Source organism: Malassezia pachydermatis (genome assembly GCF_001278385.1).
Source record: "Malassezia pachydermatis strain CBS 1879 chromosome Unknown scaffold2, whole genome shotgun sequence".
NCBI lineage: Eukaryota > Fungi > Basidiomycota > Malasseziomycetes > Malasseziales > Malasseziaceae > Malassezia > Malassezia pachydermatis.
Window position 1 is genome coordinate 803,790 of NW_017253139.1, and position 18,665 is coordinate 822,454.

General features: G+C 56.0%; 11 protein-coding genes across 11 annotated transcripts; 3 read left to right on the forward strand and 8 right to left on the reverse strand.

The window, feature by feature from the left end:
- Positions 1-25: 25 nt before the first annotated feature.
- On the reverse strand, positions 26-2,118 carry Malapachy_2507 (er to golgi transport-related protein; the record flags this gene model as incomplete). Its single annotated transcript, XM_018136996.1, has 2 exons — positions 26-1,796; positions 1,829-2,118. The coding sequence occupies 2 exons, from the start codon at positions 2,116-2,118 to the stop codon at positions 26-28; spliced, it is 2,061 nt and encodes a 686-aa protein (XP_017993331.1).
- A 126-nt stretch (positions 2,119-2,244) lies between these two features.
- On the forward strand, positions 2,245-3,659 carry Malapachy_2477 (nuclear distribution protein ro11; the record flags this gene model as incomplete). Its single annotated transcript, XM_018136966.1, has 3 exons — positions 2,245-2,481; positions 2,509-2,657; positions 2,687-3,659. 3 exons carry the CDS (start codon positions 2,245-2,247, stop codon positions 3,657-3,659), a joined length of 1,359 nt encoding a protein of 452 aa, XP_017992899.1.
- Positions 3,660-3,711: 52 nt separating this feature from the next.
- Positions 3,712-6,189, reverse strand: Malapachy_2486 (kinase-like protein; the record flags this gene model as incomplete). The annotated part of the gene is made up of 1 exon (XM_018136975.1): positions 3,712-6,189. One exon carries the CDS (start codon positions 6,187-6,189, stop codon positions 3,712-3,714), a length of 2,478 nt encoding a protein of 825 aa, XP_017992924.1.
- A 355-nt stretch (positions 6,190-6,544) lies between these two features.
- Malapachy_2488 (cysteine synthase) lies at positions 6,545-7,669 on the reverse strand (the record flags this gene model as incomplete). The annotated part of the gene is made up of 1 exon (XM_018136977.1): positions 6,545-7,669. The coding sequence occupies one exon, from the start codon at positions 7,667-7,669 to the stop codon at positions 6,545-6,547; it is 1,125 nt and encodes a 374-aa protein (XP_017992928.1).
- A 191-nt stretch (positions 7,670-7,860) lies between these two features.
- Positions 7,861-9,429, reverse strand: Malapachy_2487 (2-methylcitrate dehydratase; the record flags this gene model as incomplete). The annotated part of the gene is made up of 1 exon (XM_018136976.1): positions 7,861-9,429. The coding sequence occupies one exon, from the start codon at positions 9,427-9,429 to the stop codon at positions 7,861-7,863; it is 1,569 nt and encodes a 522-aa protein (XP_017992923.1).
- A 212-nt stretch (positions 9,430-9,641) lies between these two features.
- Malapachy_2513 (hypothetical protein) lies at positions 9,642-10,204 on the reverse strand (the record flags this gene model as incomplete). The annotated part of the gene is made up of 2 exons (XM_018137002.1): positions 9,642-9,893; positions 9,926-10,204. The coding sequence occupies 2 exons, from the start codon at positions 10,202-10,204 to the stop codon at positions 9,642-9,644; spliced, it is 531 nt and encodes a 176-aa protein (XP_017993386.1).
- Positions 10,205-10,316: 112 nt separating this feature from the next.
- Positions 10,317-10,638, forward strand: Malapachy_2501 (hypothetical protein; the record flags this gene model as incomplete). Its single annotated transcript, XM_018136990.1, has 3 exons — positions 10,317-10,340; positions 10,374-10,560; positions 10,589-10,638. 3 exons carry the CDS (start codon positions 10,317-10,319, stop codon positions 10,636-10,638), a joined length of 261 nt encoding a protein of 86 aa, XP_017993329.1.
- Positions 10,639-10,661: 23 nt separating this feature from the next.
- On the reverse strand, positions 10,662-11,342 carry Malapachy_2512 (hypothetical protein; the record flags this gene model as incomplete). The annotated part of the gene is made up of 1 exon (XM_018137001.1): positions 10,662-11,342. One exon carries the CDS (start codon positions 11,340-11,342, stop codon positions 10,662-10,664), a length of 681 nt encoding a protein of 226 aa, XP_017993387.1.
- Positions 11,343-12,125: 783 nt separating this feature from the next.
- Malapachy_2489 (gef1 protein) lies at positions 12,126-15,700 on the reverse strand (the record flags this gene model as incomplete). Its single annotated transcript, XM_018136978.1, has 2 exons — positions 12,126-15,607; positions 15,634-15,700. 2 exons carry the CDS (start codon positions 15,698-15,700, stop codon positions 12,126-12,128), a joined length of 3,549 nt encoding a protein of 1,182 aa, XP_017992927.1.
- Positions 15,701-16,092: 392 nt separating this feature from the next.
- Positions 16,093-17,036, reverse strand: Malapachy_2485 (hypothetical protein; the record flags this gene model as incomplete). The annotated part of the gene is made up of 5 exons (XM_018136974.1): positions 16,093-16,343; positions 16,382-16,535; positions 16,573-16,680; positions 16,709-16,787; positions 16,816-17,036. 5 exons carry the CDS (start codon positions 17,034-17,036, stop codon positions 16,093-16,095), a joined length of 813 nt encoding a protein of 270 aa, XP_017992925.1.
- Positions 17,037-17,169: 133 nt separating this feature from the next.
- On the forward strand, positions 17,170-18,199 carry Malapachy_2473 (metallo-dependent phosphatase; the record flags this gene model as incomplete). The annotated part of the gene is made up of 4 exons (XM_018136962.1): positions 17,170-17,333; positions 17,372-17,442; positions 17,470-17,594; positions 17,624-18,199. 4 exons carry the CDS (start codon positions 17,170-17,172, stop codon positions 18,197-18,199), a joined length of 936 nt encoding a protein of 311 aa, XP_017992903.1.
- Positions 18,200-18,665: the final 466 nt, after the last annotated feature.

Genomic DNA, 18,665 nt, shown 5'->3' on the forward strand with positions numbered 1-18,665 from the left:
GAAGGCGACAACGATGACGAGGCGCCTACGTAGCCTCTTGCTTGGCGCGCAACTGTTCCAGCTCCGTCTCGAGCTCGTCTTCACGGAATATACGAGACTCAACCAGGGACTCCAACTCGGCAATCTCCTTCGTAAAGTGGGCATGCTCTTCCGCCTTTTCGCGCTCCACTTGGGCCAGGCGTGCCTCTAGTGCGCGAATCGTCTCTGCCTCAGTCTGCGACGTGCCTTGGGTGAGCTGGGGCGTATGTGAGGCCATGTGTGGCGTCGCTGGCGCTTCTCGCAGTGCCTCGATCTCTGCACGCTCACGCTCCAACGCTGCCTGGCATTCGTCCAAGGCTTGTTGCAACGACTGCACTTGTTTCTCCGCGGCTTGTGCTGTCTCCTGCCACTGTGTGACTTGCTCCTGCACAGCCGCCTGCTGCTCCTGCCATTTCTTGAGGGCCTCTGCATGCGCCGATGCAGAGGCTTGGTGCGCCGCTCGCTCACGATCCAGTGATGCGCGCAATTCTGTCAGCTCATCTTCCAGCGGGCCTACTTTGTCGTGGGCATGCTGGAGCTGCTCACGCAAGCTTGCCATTTCAATCTCTGCCGCAGATTGTGTGGCACTGGTGTCTCCTTGCTGGGCGTGTGCGACCTGCGCTTCCAGCTCGTCCACCTTGGCTTGCCATGTGGCATGAGCTTCCTTCGCCGTTTCCAGTTGCTGTTCTGTCGCCTTGTGCTTAGCCTGCCATGTATCCACTTGGTCCTGCAGGGCCAAACGCTCCTTTTGCCATTCCTGGACCAAGTCGTCCATCTTGGCTTGCAAAGCGGCCACGTCGCCAGCGTCGTCCTTGTTGGCGACTTGCTCTGCACGGATCGTCATGGCGGCCAAATCCGTCTCCAGGGATTGGATTCGCTTTGCATGCTCGCTTGCCGCATGCTCGAGCTCGTCATGTGCGTCGGCTGCTGCTGTCGCAGTATCAATAGCCTCATGTAGTTTATGCTGTAGTTCTTGCACCTGCGCTTCGAGAGCCTGTCGTCGCTTCACTTCTTCTTCCACAGCGATGCGTTTCGTTTCTTCCCATTCCTGCTCGCGCTTTTGGGTTGTCTGCTTGACTTCTGTGCGCTCGCGGTCGAGGGACGTGCATTGTCTTCGCACGTCGGCTAGTTCGTCACAGAGGCGTTCGTACACAGCCATAGGGATCACAGCCTCGTCTAGGGACGTATTTCCATCGTTCAAAGGCAGGGCAAGCTGTTCCAGCAATCCTTGCCGCTGTTTGGGCGAGGCCGGTGCTGGCGCAGGCGGAAGTCGCGGCGCATCGTCAAAGACAAAGCCATCGTCGTCGGCATGTACAGAGCGATGCAAGACACTTGCTGGCCGCCGGTAGCCAACTGATGATGTCGGTCTGCGTGGTGAGCTGACGGTACGATGCACTTGTGGCGTGGCAAAGCCGTGGGCGGGCCGTGTAGGTGCAGGCCGCATAGCCGCGCTACCGCCCAAACTCTTGCGCGGCGTCGTTCGTGGGGCCGGCGACGGCACAGGCACAGGCACGCCGCTCATACGCCGGCGGGCCCGTTCGGTCGTAGCTGATGAGCTTCGTGTCGCTGACGGAGGAGGAGGAGGGGGAGGAGGAGGTAGGTTGGATTCGTAGTTGCTATCCGTTCGGCTCGCACGGCCATCGGCCCGCGAATGCCGGCCTGAGAGCGACGAAAGGGGCCGCGCTGTAGCGCTGGTCGGTCGCGCGGAGTGCAAATGCACTAGTTTCGACGCTGGGCCAAATACACCGTTGTTGGGTGTCGTGGCAAAGTACTGTACGCTGCATGGTGTCAAAGTCCGTTTCTTACGTACGCGTCAATCGTGCCGTCGTTTTTCCCCTGTCCATACGATGACCCTGTGAGTTCCAGTCCTGCGAAGGTGCCCTCACGGCCCTGGACGGGTCCCAAGTACCGTAGCACACCTGTGAGACTGCTACCTTCGAACTTCACAGCATCGCCAATTTCGAACGGACGTTCATGATGCCGCGAAGGTGTGCTAGCGCCTGCACGCGACGGGGTGCGTGCACTACCACGCACACTCGGAGCCCGCGAAGGCGTTGACGTGTACGCACCAGCACGTCGGCGGGGAGTCTCGCTATCCATACAGCACTGGGCGCTCCACTGAGGGTCCGTGGGGGAAAGAGCTGGAACGACGCGTGTGGCAGCGCTAGGGGGAGTGTTGGTTTTGGATGCACGTGATTGAAATGTTTATCCAACACCGATACTACCATGACAGGCGACGCGCCGACGTTTGCCAATGCGGCGGACGAGGCGCGGCACTGGAAGGCGCGCGTCGATGAGATGCGTACCGCCTTGCTTGAAGCGGAAAATGGGCTGCAGGAGTTTATGGAAAGCAGCAAAGAGCTGGAAGCGGAAATGGAGGCTGATATGGCGGCCAGTCGGCAGCGCGCCGATACGCTGCAGGCGGAAAACGAGCAGCTGCGTGCCGATGTCGACGAATGGCGCGTACGTATGCACAGCACTGACCTTAAGAGCAAGTACCAAAAGTCTATTGCCGAGCACAATGCGGCACTAGGCGATCTACACACCGAGCTGTCGAAGCTTCGCGAGACGCACGATGCGTACAAAACGCGGCTTCGCGATATGGAGCTAGATAATGATGCCCTTGAGAATGCTGAGCGGTATGTTCGTATGCTGTACTAACATGTAGCATGATCAACTCGTCGCTGGCCGACATGGAGGCACGATACCACAAAGCCATGGAGCGTACGGCGCTCCTGGAAACCGAGTTGGAGGGCAAGTCACGTTTGGAAATGGAGAACCAGCGCCTCAAAGATGAACTGCGCGACGTGCGAGAGGAGCTGCATGTGCAACAGGCCAAGGCCTCTGTACCTGTACCACTACCACGCTCCGATCCTGATGAGCTCACACTGAGCGACTTGGTCGTCCAGCGTCCTGTACCACCTTCGTCGTTGCGTCTGCCTACTGTGCCCGTTTCTGGCGGTAGCAGTAGCGGCGGCTCGACACTAGAGCGACTGCGTGAGCACATGCATCAGCTGCAGCAGCGGTTGCAGCATGTCCATACGGCGCAGGCGCCGACAACGACTTCTCAGTTTGGCCGTGCTGCGCGTAGTTCGCTGCCACGTCCACGTTCGAGCATGTCGGCCAGCACCGGTGGCCCTCCGAGCTGTGCACAGCACAGCACAGGCCCCTCGACCAGTATATCGTCCCCTGTGCCATGGCGCAGTGCGACGCCCTCGTCGTATGGCACACCCAGCCGTTCCGAAAGCCGGAATGGCGCCGCCGTGCGTGGGACGCCTGCGGGCAGTGGCATCCCTGTGCCTGTGGGTGGCCTCTCACGTTCGCAGTCACGTACGCGCCCTCCCTCGCGTCTGGCGACTGATGCGCATCCTTCGCCAGCAGGCAGCCGAGTGCCGTACGAATTCATGGAGCACGATCCTGCTGCTTCGCCCCTCTCGCGTTCCTCGTCCATGGCGCGGCGGCGCAGTTTCGGGCCGACATCTCTCCCTACGCCCTCGCGGCCTCGTGTGCCATCGTCTCGTACGGCATCGCCGACCAAGATGCGCCCCGTCTCGCCAGGGGTCGTCTCGCCGAGCAAGACACGTCCTGTCTCTCCCGGTCTGGTCTCGCCTAGCAAACGAGCGCCTGTTCCCTGGCGGTAATAGGTTCGTTCTGTTTCATAGATGTATCGTTACACGCACGACGTCGACTATATTACGGATGGGGATTCACATACATAGGGAGGATAGAAGGATCGACGCGGTGCTCGTCGTGTACATGACGGGCGCCATTGTACATCGCGTTACCCGGCGGGGGCGGCGCGTAGGGATCGTTGAGACTCACGTGCGCCTCGCGACCGTACGGCACATTGTAGGTCATAGGCGGCGAGCGTGGGCCATTCTCGGGATGGGCATACGGCTCAGCGGCCGAGCCATGCACCACCACAGAAAATCCGCTGGGCGGATTCACAGGGTACATCGACGGGGCATACCCGGCCCCTGGCTGTGTCGCATAGCCTGGCGGTACAGGGCCCATCGTTGAGGGACTCCATGCCCACGTGGTCTCAGGCTCTGGCGGCGTGGTGACGTAGTCCACGTGGCCAGCAGGGTACATGGTACGGGGGTACGACGACCGATCGTACGCATGTCGTGTATCGGTGCCTGGCGAGGGCACGACCATATGCTGTGTCGGTGACGAGAAGTGGGCACGGGAGCCAGGCGGCGAGACGTAGGCACGTGGCGAGGGCCCCAGTGAGTATGGCTGCGCCACCGTATACGGCTCTTCAGGCATCGCGGCGGCAGTCGCTGGCGGCGGGGCTGGCCCACTGGCTGGGGCCACACCTGAGCTTGCTTCTGCGTACCGTGTGCTAGATGTAGGTGGCGAGGTCGTGGCCTCTTGCGCCGACGTATGACGTGAGTGATGGTGATGATGATGGTGGTGGTGATGATGGTGATGATGTAGAGCGTCCGGTGGTTGCCATGGCTGCGTGAATGGCTCACCAGTTATAAACGGATGCTGCTTCGCTTGCTGAGGCGTCCAGCGCTCCAGCGGATTCAGGTTGAGCAGGCCTGCGACAAAGTCTGTAAACGACGCACGATTGGCCATTTCCTTCTCCATATCGGCAGAGCGACTCGTACGTCGCGAGATGGGCGTGAGTCGGATGATCTCCGGGAGTGTCGTGCCTGGAAAGTACTGCTTACTCGCTTGCTCTTGGACACGGTGCTCACGTGAGTACTGTTCCATCGACTTGAGCTGGTATGTCGTACGCCCATACGAATCCGTGTGCATATTGAAAAATTCATGGGTTTGCCGACCGCGATCCAGCATAAAGGAAGGCGGAAGACCCAGCATCGAGACGATCCGGCTTACCTGGTTGTATTCTGACGTGCCAGGGAAGATCGGCAGACCCAAAAACAGTTCCACTGCAATGCATCCCAATGACCACATGTCGATCGCGGCTGTGTAGGGCAGGCCCAGTAGCACTTCAGGCGAGCGATAAAAGCGGCTTTGGATATACGTATACACCGTCTGTTCCTCGTGGCATGCAGAGCCAAAGTCCACCAACTTGATGGACGGGGCTTGGAGCGTACGCAGCAAGATGTTCTCGGGCTTCAAGTCACAGTGAATCAACCGTGCCTTCTTCAAGACAATCAGGGCATCAAGCAGTTGCGCAATAAACACACGCACTAAGCTCGTGCTCAGCCCACGGAACGAGTTCTGCTTGATCAGCTCATACAGATTGGAGCTGAGCAACTCAAACACCAGACACAAATGCTTGTGATGGATAAACGTGTCACGAAGCCGCAAAATGTTATGGGCATCGTCTGGATCCCAATGCTGATTGAGCGTCTCAAGGATCGTGACTTCCATCATACTCTGATTAAAGTACGCAGGCTTGTTCTTGATGACCTTGACCGCTACAATTTCATGGGTCGACATGTTCTGGCACTTGACCACTTGGCCAAACGTACCTTGGCCCAACACATCAAGAATCAGGTACCGATGGCCCTCGTCACTGCCCAGATAGTCGTTCACATACAGAATGTAGTCACTGTCTTCATTGTCATGGCCATCGTTGTACATGGGCTTGCTGGGCTTCGTCAACACACGTCGTGGATTGAACGTCAGCTCATACTGGAAGGCTGGGTTCACAAGATGGTACGTATGATGCAGGTACGATGTCAACGCTTTCAGCGGGCTCACATAGCCACCCACAGGATCTGCACGTCGGTGCTGCTCAGACAATCGCTTTGTATCGACCATAGGCCGCAGATCGTCCAGAGTCTGCACCCGCCAGAACCCTTCAAACTGCGGCTGTCCAGGCCGTTTGGGCCGCGTCGTTGTCGCTGTAGGTGGCGCTGGCGTATTGGTCGATGTTGCTGCTGTAACCACATCGGACTCGGCATCGCCCTGCCCTACCTCTTGTGACACTGATACTGTATCCAGCGACAACCCACTGGACGAGCTCAGAGACGACGACGAGCGCACCGATGACAATGGTGTCACGACACCCGCCTCTCGCATGGTCCGCTCGTAATGACTTGTCTCACGCGCATCTAAGGAGGTAGGGTGGTGCCGTGTTGCAAATGCCTCTTCTGATCCACGGAACTGGGTATCCTCACTGGGGGCTTCCTCTTCACTACGCTCGGAAGCGACCGTATCATCATCCTCTTCATCACTAGTACGATCCATGTACGCATAGGTTTTGGTTCTTGTATCAGGGTCATCCCAGAGAGGGCCTCTGGATGAAACACCCCCTGTATCTCTGTCACTTCGCTCCATCAAGGCAAGGATGGGCGTCGTGGAGCGACTTCACCGTACAAATCTGTAACTGCCAAGATACCACGGTAGGGCCGTCGAGACCGCGGCCGTTGTGGCCGCTGCGTGGCCTTGGCGCGTGCTCTTGCTTATCTAAGCGCATGTAGGCCTGGCCGCCCCAACGCCCTACGTACGAATCGCTGGCTGGCCAGGCAGGCAAGCCGGCGTGTGGAGTTGTGATGACACAACAGCATCGTCATAGCCACGCGTCCTACTTTCGGCTGTCTATTTACGGCAAGACAATGTACTTATGCAGACGCTCTGGGATCGCTGTCAAGAGCGACTTGCTTTCCAGCCACGAGCGGCTGAACAGACGGGTCTGGTAGCGTGCAGCACCATCACAGAGGATGGTGACGACCTTGCTGCCCTTCCCGAGCTTCTCAGCCATGCGCTTCGCCGCCACTACATTCAGCGCCGAAGAAGCACCAATGTACAAACCTTCTTCGTCGAGCATGCGGTACACCATCTCGATGCTAGCCTCGTCCTCGATATGCAGACTGTTGTCGATCAAATGGATATCAGGGCGCAGGTTCGACGTCAGACGGCCTTGGCCAATGCCCTCGGTAATCGAGCCTGTACCAGTACGCTCCAGTCGCTCGCACTTCGACTGCACGTAGGCATGCAGCACCGAGCCAGGCGGGTCAGCTAGCCAGCACTGCACCTCACCATTCGACTGAGCCTTGAGGTAGTTGGTAATACCGGCCAACGTACCACCCGTACCAGTGGCACAAATAAAGCCATCCAGACCCGTATCCCGTGTCTGCTCCCAGATCTCCGGACCCGTCGTGAGAATGTGTGCCTCACGGTTGGCTACATTGTCGAACTGGTTCGTCCACACGGCATTGTCGAGACTCTCCGCATGGCGCTTCGCTTGGTGGTTGTAGTTTTCTGGGTTGTCAAATGGCACGGCAGGCACAGGGTACACCTCAGCGCCCAACATACGAAGCAAGTTGATCTTCTCTTCCGACTGTGTGTTGGGCATGTAGATGACACACTTGTAGCCACGAGCACGGCATACGTGGGCAAGGCCAATACCCGTGTTGCCAGCCGTGCCTTCCACGACTGTGCCACCAGGCTTGATCAGACCCTTTTTCTCTGCGTCCAGCACAATGTAAAGCGCAGCACGGTCCTTTACACTACCACCCGGCGCCATGAATTCGGCCTTGCCGTAAATGTCACAACCCGTCTCTTTGCTCAGCGAGTTAATACGGATCAACGGCGTGTTGCCGACAGCACCACAGAAGCCCGACACAGGGCCATCCAGTGCGGCACTGGCAAACGAGCGTGCAGCTACGCGCGAGGATGGCACAGCTGCAGCGCGGGTCAAGACTCGAGGCAGCGTTGTACGAAGCATGGTCGCGATGATCAAGGCCGGCTTGCTCGAGCGTGCGCCTAGGTAGATGGCATGCACGTGATTCCTCCACGGCGCAGGGGCCGCGGGCTGCATGCCATGCGAGGGCAGAATGACGTGCGCAGGAATAAGAAGCAAACGATTGAAGCTATTCTATAGCAAGCATAATCCATAGTCAGGATCTATGTACATGCTTACGCCTTCTGGGTCCACAGGTCAACGAACTCGTTCACCGACATCTTGACCAGCGAGTCGTGGTCCGTCAGCAGCGAAAGGATCTTCGACTGGCGGTTCTCATCCAGGAAGCCAGTCAGGTGCTTCTTGAGCTTGCTGGCAATCAGCGGCACGGCCTCGTCACGGCGACGGGCGTGGCCCACCGGGTAGTCAAGCGCAACCTCCTCCAGGACAGTACCGTCCTTGAGCTCCACCGAGACAGCGTTACCGATCGAGCGCTTCTCCGGCTCCATGTACTCCTTGGTGTAGCGAGGCTCCTCCTCCACCAGGGTCTTCTCACGGAGCTCATCAATGCGCGGGTCAGCAGCAAACTCATCGGTGTAGTCACTCGGCTCCAGGCTACCCTTGATCAGCGGCACAGCCACCATGTACTGAATGCAGTGGTCACGGTCAGCGTAGTTGTTCAGCTTGCCCTGCTTGCTGATGATACGGATAGCCGCCTCCTGCGTGCGGATCTTCACGCTCTTGATGTCATCGCTGGTCTTGCCCATCTCCTTGAGCTTCTGGTGCAGCTGCACAGCAGCCTCCACAGCCGTCTGCGAGTGGAACTCAGCAGGGACAAGCTTGAAGAGAACGTTCTCCATGACGTACGAGGTGTACGGGCGCTGGAACTTGAACTCCTGACCCTTGAAGAGAACATCGTAGAAGCCCCACGTCTTGGCAGTAAGCACCGAGTTGTAGCCACCCTCACCCTTCTGCACAAGCAGAGCGAGGTTCACGGCACGCGCACACGCGTCACCGGCGGCCCACGACTTACGCGAGCCAGCGTTCGGGGCGTGGCGGTAGGTACGCAGCGACTGGCCGTCCACAAACGCCTGCGAGATGGCGTCAATGGTCTGGTCGCGCGAAAGGCCGAGCATCTTCGACACAACGGCAGCGCTGGCAACCTTCACGAGAACAACGTGGTCGAGACCCACGCGGTTGAAACTGTTCTCGATGGCCATGTTGCCTTGGATTTCGTGCGCCTTGATGGCAGCCGTGAGAACCTCCTTGACGGTCAGCGGCTGCTTGCCGTTGGCGATGTTGGTGCGCGAGATCCAGTCAGCCACGGCAAGAATAGCACCGAGGTTGTCCGACGGGTGGCCCCACTCAGCCGCGAGCCAGGTGTCATTGAAGTCCAGCCAGCGGATCAAAGCACCGTTGTTGAACGCGGCACGGATCGGGTCAAGCACGTAATCGGTACCAACGACGTGCGCACCGTTCGGCACTACGGTGCCCTCAACCACAGGACCACACACCGCGCGAGCGGCCGGGAAGCGCAGTGCCTCCATAGCACAGCCCAACGAGTCCAGGAGACACAGGCGAGCCGTGTTGTAGGCAGTGTCCGAAGTGATCTCGTAGTTGTGGACGTAGTCAGCCATGTCCTGGATAACTTGATCAGGCGGGGGGCGCACGTTGTCCTCACCCTTACCAACACCAGCAGCCACAGCCATAGTACGCAGTTGAACAGAGGTCGAACGGACGGGAAGTGAGCGCGGAACCGAGGTCAAAGGCGCGCGCAGTGCACGAACAGCAGGGAGACGCAACATGGCAAGAGGCAGAACCGGGCTCGGCCGGCTTTCCTTTATGCAACACGTGATCATTGTCCGGAGACTTGCGTGAAGCACCTCATGAGTGGAGGGGCCAAGACAAGAGGTTTGGCTGTCAAGATAGGCCAAGGCCGCTGGCGCCTATAACCCCGAAACGTACCTGCTTCAGGCGTATGAGCCAATAATGTATCGATGACTCTGTTAAGGTCAATCTAATCACCGTCGTTTCTTGGGGCAGGATGATCCCTCGTTGTTTCGTTAGGCTCCGATACCTTCCGCTTTTTCGATATAGTATCACCTGTCAGTACGCTGGGCGTCAACTCAAGATCCTGCGCCTTGCTTTCACGTGCTCGTTGCTGTGCCATTTTTTTCTTGGCTCGGCGGGCGCGGTTTTTAGACGTCTTTGCTTCGTCAAGCTCTGCTTGAGCATTGCGCTTCGCATCAAAGTCAGCTTGCGCAGCTTTCTAGATAGGTAAGCAAACAAATAGGTACATACTCGATCAGCTTCATCTTGCATAGCCTGAATCCGATCAGATTCGAGACGTCTTGTCATCTTGTATACGTGAAACTCGCCACTACCCACACCAGCGCTACTGCCCTGAACATGGTCGACCATCTCTGGCGGCTCACGTACTTTGTAAGCACTGCGAGGGGGGGATGGCAGGCGCATTGCTCGTTTGGGATTTTTGAACATCTCCTCAAGCGCTTGCGCCTGCTTTTCTGCGGGTGTCAAAGTCCGTCGTTTGTGTGTGGCCCGCTGCACCTCGTCTTCCATCGTGTAATAGCGTTGCTCTGCAACTTTCTTCACTGACAAAAAATAGCATGGTGCGTCGACTCGCCTTTTCCTCCACACTCACGTGCCCTGAACGCGCGCGAGTCGTGAACAGATGGTTTGTTGCTTGTCGACCATGGTAAGTAGGAGTGAGCTGTGATCTAACCCACAGCCTTCTGCCAAGGACATCCGCGCACGAAACGAGCTTTTTGCCAAGAAAGCGCGCGAAACTCAAAATTTGCGGGGCAGCAAGGGCCCTAATAAACGTGGCCTGCTTCATACACATGAAGAGCGTCAGAAGACGTCCAAGGTGGTGCAGTACACTGCTTTGTTCTTCCTTGTTCTCCTGGGGGGTGGATGTACGTATACATGGAAACTAACAAAAAGTTGTTATGGAAATGCTGTTCCTCTTTATGCGCTCGTTGAATTATGCCTAAAGCACAGACCTCTTTTCATTCATCTACATGGGCAGTACCTGAGCGTTGTCTCGTCGCTTGGAGTTCCACGTCGATGTGGCATGTCGAATTTCATGCATAGCTGCGTTCACAGCATCCTCCATACGAACACGTCCGCTGATCAAATCTGAGAAAATATGATTCGATGAAACCGTAGTGCGTGGATGTGGGGCATTTTCTGGTAGACTGTCGTGAATGGGACGAACCCAGTTGGCTGCTGCTCCTGGATTGGGCAGTGGCCCTCGAAGAAAATCGCTAAACTTGGAAGAACTGGTTGATGAGTGTGGCTGCGTCAGTGGGGGACGCGTAGCGGATGGATGACTTTCCATAGGTGATTCATCTTGGTCAGCATCAAAGAGCATCAAGGACGAAGATCGGTCTGATTTGCGAGCACCAAGCGTACGTATATTGGGCCGCCACATCTCTTCTACCTTTTCCGTAGCGATTTTGCGTTGTGATTGGCGTGTTGATGGCTGCGGACGTTGCCGTCGTGGTAGGTCCACATCCTGCCCTCGTTGCTTGCGCTGCCATTCTAGGAGATCGTCCAACCCTGATTCGCCCATATGGCCCATAGGAATACCTTGCGACGGATGTGCTCGTTCGCCTGGGAAAAACTGCAGTGTTTCTGGTTCCACTTGCTCGACAGTCAGGTCGATCAATGGCGTATCGTCGTTGGATTTCTCCATTGGTTTCTTACTCGAGGACAATGACGGATCTGTATTATAGACATGCAAAGAGCCATCGCCTTCTCTCATAACAGAGCGAAGCGCCGCATCTGGTGGCTGCCATCGACAGCTGTCCACAGGAATATAAATCTGATCACGCATCTGTACCACATCACCGGGCCACAGTCGATTACTTCGACGGACGACATGGGCATCTGCCCCATACTTTAAAGAAATGCCTTCTAGCGTATCAGTTGGCAAAACTGTGTGCACAAGGACCTGTACAGTGATGTGGGAAGACGCATCTAAGCTTGGGGTTTCATGTATAGCATAAGCAACACTGCCCACATCAGCACTTCGCTTAGGTGCATGTGCCTGTGGTTTTGGGTGTTGTGACGACCCAGGTATATCACGAAGACCGAGCCAATTTTCCAAGCGGTCTAGTGTGGTATTGGTATAAGAGTGTTTGTGCCCTTTGGTGGTACCACCCTCAGGGCCGGTGTCGTTTGTTATGGGTATCCACGATGAGGCCGACGGCGGTGCATCATCTACAGCAAACAACTCTGATCCAGGACGAATGCTACGCTGCTTCTTCCGCTGCGTGAGCGTATTATTCGAGGCTCGTGGGAGCCATGCATCCCACGGCGCCGGTGAGCTTGTCATGGTGAGACGCGCAGAGACCGCGGTGGAGTTCACCACCCGATATGAGATCGGGCCAAAAAACACTGACACATCACACGCACGGTGCTATAATGGTTGAAAACGTTATAAAGGCCAACGCAGGCCACTATGTACGGGTCGAGTCTATGCCAAAGAAGGACTGGTAAGTGCAGTGCGACTGGATCCCGTGAGCAATTGTTCAAATAGGCCATTGGCTGACTCTTCACTTCGCATATGCAGCATGTACACAATGCCAGTGAGGCGTCCCATATCAGATAACTCCACGGCCAAACCAGTCTTGCCAACACGCTCTACTGCGTTGGGAAGCACAATCGAAGAAATCATGACCTTTTTGTCATTCTCCACGACGAGCTGGTTTGTTTTGGATGGCATGAGATGATACAGACGTAGTCGTGCCGAACCCAGGGAGCGCCATTGCGCGTAGCTTTGCTTCAAAAACACTTTGCAGCGCATCTGGGCACAGAGGTTGAAGGACTGCTTCTCATATTTGGCCGGCGCAATTTCTTGCTCTGCCTGGTCTTCTTGCATCCATTCTGTAGAGTTGCGTCGCTGCGTCTCATGTCGCATCTTTGAAGGCGGCTCAAAGGTAGGGCTGCTCGCATCACGCAGCCGTGACGTAGAGACAGAGCGAGGGATCGTTTTACCTGGTGCAGGACCCGGGCCTTGCGCTGTGTTAGGAGAAAATGTCACAGCCGTAGGTCCTGCCTGTGTTCGTGTCTGTGCCTGTGGGAGCGTAGGCGAGGATGCCTGCGATTGCGCTAGCTGTGAAAGTTGTGGCTCCGATGGACGGCGCATACCCAATGCACGCAGGCCTCCCAATGGTGCACGGATATTGAAGCCGAGCGGCCCATTCGGTGAGGATGGCGGTTGGAAACCTGCCAAGGTCTGCTCAGAGGCACTGCCAAAGGACATTGCTGACGTGGCACCGGGGCGCGGCGCCCCGACCACCCCCTTTTCATCCGGTCCCCGATTTGGCGGCATGGGCATAGAAGAATCAGGTGAATCCACACGACGTGTCATAAGGCGCGGGAAGGATTCTTGCGAGGCTAAAGAGCTGGCCCGCGTCAAATGCGCTGGTGTGATGGGTGACGATACACGACCCGAGTCTTGTTCCGCTACTGGGACCGAAGGAAGACTGTCGCTGGTCGAGGCATTCGGCACAAGCAACGGAGGCAGGCCAGCACGGATCCGTGAGTCAGACGTGGTGTTAGCAGGAGAGGCAGAGCGCCCTGGCAGCAATCGGTCTGGTGGCATCATGGGTGAAGGCGGGACACTAGGGCCCTTGTTCAGTGTACTGGGCAAAACCGCCTGACCCGAAGGCGGGCTTTGTGGACCTGGTGTGGTGCCAGGCATCGGTACCGGCACTGACGCTGCACCAAAACGGGGGGAGGTATGGGCCGGCGGCGAGGTCTGTGTCGGTCGAGGGGGACTAGCAGATAAGCTCAGCGCCGATTGGAGGGCAGCATTGACCGCCGCTGGTGGAGATTTGGGCTGTGAGCCAGTGTTTGGTGCTTGGGATGGCGGCCCTGCTTTCGGTGTCGACAAGATACCTGACATGGTTGGGGTAGGTACAGGGGCCGGCTGGGTCATACCGCCTGGCAACGGCCTGCTTTCTTTCACTGGGGAGCGCTGTTGATGTTGTCCAAAGTTTTTGCAGGCATGAAGTTCACGTAGCCATAGGGCTTTGCGCTCTGCCGTGGGCAATGTGACTAGCAAATCCACACGTTGCATAATTGAGAGGCGTAAACTTGTGGGTTGTGTCACACCCTGATCATATACATCAATAAATCGGCCCGACAAGGGTGGGAACATCAATTGAATGTCTTGAGCTGGTAGTTCCATGGCATGAGGGGCCTTGTCCTCCGCCACCAAAAGCAGATCAGTGAGCAGAATCAATCGTGCTTTCTCTATCGTACGCCCAGCACCATGTCTGGGCACCACTTGGAGACGCACGCTATCGGTGGAACGCAATTGCCGTTGAAATGGAAGCGACGGTGGCGTCATGTGCAAGCGGCAACTCTTGGGCTCCAGTGAAAATACGTCAATGGTCTTCGTTGAGTCAATTCGGTTTTGAATTTGAACCAGGTTCTGCGATTCAATGGATTGCGTGATGCTGGGACGTGTATGGCTTGGTTCCGCCTTGGGCTTTGGTGTCATGGTCGGCGAGGATGTCGACGAAGGAACAGGTACAGGCATCATCGCAGGTGGCACCAACATAGGCGACAATTTAGACGTGGAGGGGGACACGGTGATCACTTCGGGCTCCTTCGTGTCAGGCACAGGGGACTGGTTGGGTGTATTTGCTGCATCACTCTTCTGCCCCGACACGTTACGTGGCGCATCTGCGCTTGGCGCAGGCGTAGGGATAGGCCTACGTGGCTGCGAGCTCGTAGCGCTCACGCCAAAGTTCGCTGGGGTTTCGAGTAGCGGAGTGGCATTGGCCCCTGCCACAGGCCTTACGTGCATAGGGGGCTTCATCGTTACGGGAAGGGGGGAACCAAGAGCTGGCATAGCGCCAGGGGTCATCATAGGTGCTGGCGGGCGACCCGGCATGGTGGGCGAGGCCATAGGTGGAGACACAGAAGGAGCAGATACCTGTGTAGGCCCTGAGATGGCTCCCGGCGTAGGCATAGAAGGAGCTACTGGTCTTGGTCCAGATGTAAGTCCTTGCGGAGGCATAGGGACAGAAGCCGGCGGTGCAGGCCGAGGTGTCGATCCTGGCGGGGGCATAACGACAGGCCTCATCGCAGGGAACGTGGGTGTCATAACTGGGCTTGTAGCGTTGGGACGAGGCACTTCTGGGCTCTTCGTTGCACTCTCCAAAGGAACGGAAGGCGGGCGAGGCGTCTGAGCCATCATCAGAGGAGAGGTAGTAGCTGTGGGGCTCTGAGGGGTCGTGATGTGAGGAGAGGATGCAACACCCTCTTTCGCCATCGGAGAGGTCAGTGTAGGGGCGGGTATGGGCCTCGGCGACGGCACAGTGGGCGAGGCATGAGACGCCATAGCTGCCACCGAACTTGCACTTGCTGTCGTATTGGATCGCGAAATAGGCTTCTCCGTTGATATGTCTTTGGGTGCGTGATTAGGGTTTTGCTGAATGAAGGAGACAGCTTGACGCTTCGCAGCTTTGTCCACAAGAACGTCCAATTTGCGATTTGCACCGACCAGGAGTTCATGGTCTGATCGGCCAGCCTGTGTACTACGCAGCAATCGGTTGTATAACTTTTTGTAAAATCGCAAACGAATTAAGGGGAGCTCGAAAAAATCATCGAGCGTCCACTCTGGCTGTTCCACCGATTTGGGCAGCTCTGTCGAGATCTGAGCCAAAATCAAGCCCAGTTCTTTGTTATGAATAATGGGAGCCCATGAATTCAGACCGCACATATACACAGAGACATAACTTGTATATGGGGCCTGAAGTTTGTCCACCCAGTGCATCAACAAGTTGCCAAGACCCTTCGGGGAGGTAGGGTTGGGGCCGATTTCCTGCAGCGAGCGAAGAAAATCACTGTTGATGCGGTATACAACCTCAATAGCACGGAACATAGCATCTACTTCTTTGGGAGGGAAGTTGGTAATGCTCCAGGCGGCAGCCACACGCCGAACTGCAAGGCTCATTTCCTGGACGTACCTTGCTTCTGTTGCAATAAGCTCGCCAAGAGGATTCGTTCTTCGCCGTTGCAAGCCAGGCTCCCCATTCTGGGGTGACAACACCGGTGCAGCAGAGCCTTTGTTAGGCACTGCCGCATTCGGCTTATTCTCTCCAGGCCCTGCCTCTGTCATGCTCACGACCAACGAAGTGACGTGTGCACTAGGCGCGCCGTTGGTGAGAAGGGATCTCACGGTCTGTACGCGTATTGAGGGCCACGTCCAGAATTTCGCGGCTGATGGCCGCCTCCAGATTGGCTGCATTCGCATGCAAGTTGCGCGCAAACTTCCACTAAAGACCCTTTGCTGCGGCTCTATACATATCGTCTACGTAAACCTACGTGCCAAAGAAGCAGGTGCGCCATGGAGCCTATCTAGTTTACGCCCACGCATGAAATATCCCAAACGACGGCACGCGTGTCGTGAAACGCGCCTGGACCACCTACGATTGCGCACGGAGAAGAAGAAGTAGTTGCTCGGCTTCCCATGCACCCGACCAGTAGCGGACTTGGCATTGAATACCTCCTTCTTCCAGGATGCGTTTGGCCAGCCCACGGTTGCGACGCACAAATGCAATGTCGTTCGGACCCAAGCGTTTCACGGGACAGTAGTCATTTCCACCGTCACCCACATAGATAATCCTCTCGTACTTGCTTGAGGCATGGCGCTCCTTGTAAGCATCAAGCTCATCTCCTGAGAGACTGTCAGATCTGTAGATATATCTGACATACCTTTGCACATGTTGGCACTGCATCCTACGGTACAGGTATGCTGCGGGCCATCCGGGGAAATGCGGCGGCGCAAACGAAGCAAGCCATTCGGCTCCCACTGCGCTGGGTTGGTCACGATTTCCTTGAACAAGGGAGGCTCAGTTAGGCCTTTGCTCTGTCGAGTCAGTACTGTAGGCACGCGGCAGACGTACCGGCAAAATAGTGCCGATATACACCTCGTTAGAATTAGAGAGAAGAAGAAAATCAGTTCCCTTGTGCTCCTTCTGCAGCGTACGAACACCACGAAGCATACCTGGATGCTACTGTGTTAGCAGTGTACATACACACCATAGGCATCGAGCGAAGCGCGTCTTCCAAAGCCTCACGCGAGTGTCCCTCCTTATGCAGCTCCTCGAGGAGATACGCACTTGAGATAAGAAAGCAAAAACACATACCACATATCCGTAAATTGCATGGTAGGCTTCTTCTCCACGAACTCGATGCGGAGACGAGGCGAGAGCACTTCGTGAACCCAGCGATCCGTATCCTGATCGGCGAGGGACCAGTCAAAGTCAAAGACCACCAGCTGCGACGATGCCGGGGGGATCGGCGCGAAATCCAATGGCGGATCCTCCAGGACAATCGAATTTACAGCAAGATCCCGCTGGTCCACCATCGTGTATGTATCGCGAAGCGCCGTGCGTCAGGCAAGCCGTACGACACCTCGTATACCATGAATGATGACTAATCACATCTGCCGGTCTGGAGGTCGGAGCGTTGACGCATCTCGGCATTTGGGGTCGGCCGCCATGGCGCTCGACTTGGATGCCTGCATTGAGAAGTTGCTTAACAAGCAGCTCCTAATCGATACACTATTGAAGGAAATATGCGAGAAGACTAAGGAGCTGTTGATGAACGAGAGCAATGTCGTGCACATTAGCTCACCAGTGACAGTTGTTGGTGACATCCATGGGTATGTGCGCTCGCCTTTTTTTGTGCGGTTAACGCCAGTCAATTTTACGATCTTCTAGAGATCTTTAAGATCGGTGGCGATGTACCTATGACAAACTACCTGTTCTTAGGTACGTGAACGGCTCTACTCATCCTAGGCGACTATGTGGACCGTGGCTTATTTTCCGTCGAAACCATTTCTTTATTGACGTGCCTGAAACTGCGGTATCCTAACCGCGTACAACTTGTGCGTGGGAACCACGAGAGCCGTGCTGTGACACAGGTATGTATTGTACATGGCTCACGCATCAGACCTATGGGTTTTATGCGGAATGCGCTCGAAAGTATCCCGACTCAAATGTCTGGCAATACTTTACTGACATGTTTGACTTTCTTACTCTTTCGGTTGTCATTGATGATGAGATTTTCTGTGTACATGGTGGCCTTTCTCCTTCTGTTCACTATATTGACCAAATCAAGATCCTTGATAGGTTCCGTGAGATCCCTCATGAAGGCCCCATGGCCGACTTAGTATGGTCCGATCCTGACCCTGACAAAGAAGAATTTGCGATTTCACCACGCGGTGCCGGCTATACATTTGGTTCTTCAGTGGTCCGTCATTTCCTTGAATCGAACAAGATGTCCCATATCTTGCGTGCACACCAGCTGTGCATGGAAGGCTATAATGTGCTCTACGACAACCAGCTGAGTACAGTTTGGTCCGCACCGAACTACTGCTATCGCTGTGGTAACCTCGCATCCATCTTGGAGGTTAGCCCCGATGGTACACGTCACTTTAATACGTTCGAAGCGGCACCAGAGAACGAACACGATGGCCCCTTGCAGGCGGCCCACGCACGAAATGAAACCATTGAATACTTCCTATGATACCCTTTCTTCTATGTATTGCATGGCACATACCATATCATCCTTAGCAGCTTGAATCCATGCCTCTGTCGTTGACGGAACAGGCTGTGTCTTCATCCATGATGGCCGCTCTCTTTCCGGCCATGTCTGCTTTGCTTGCTCAGCAATGCAGGCTTCCATGCGTTCGCTGGCAAAGACCAAATCGTCTTTGGCTGGCTCATCACCTAGGGACAACGTGGTATTTCGCAGCGCTGCAAGGCGTTTCCACAAATAAGAATGTGTCCATGCATCTGGTTTCTTTCCCCACGTAGCATAAAGTTGCAATATATACCATGCGCCTGCAAAATCGTTGGTCGTGAGCATGGCTTCCAGGCCCTGATTTAGCATATGAGTCCCCTTGGAGGCAAGCCATTTGTCTTTGAAACGTTGCTGGCGTGGCGAACCTGTTTTATTTACAAGTTGCAGTGCTTTGCATAAAATCTGGCGT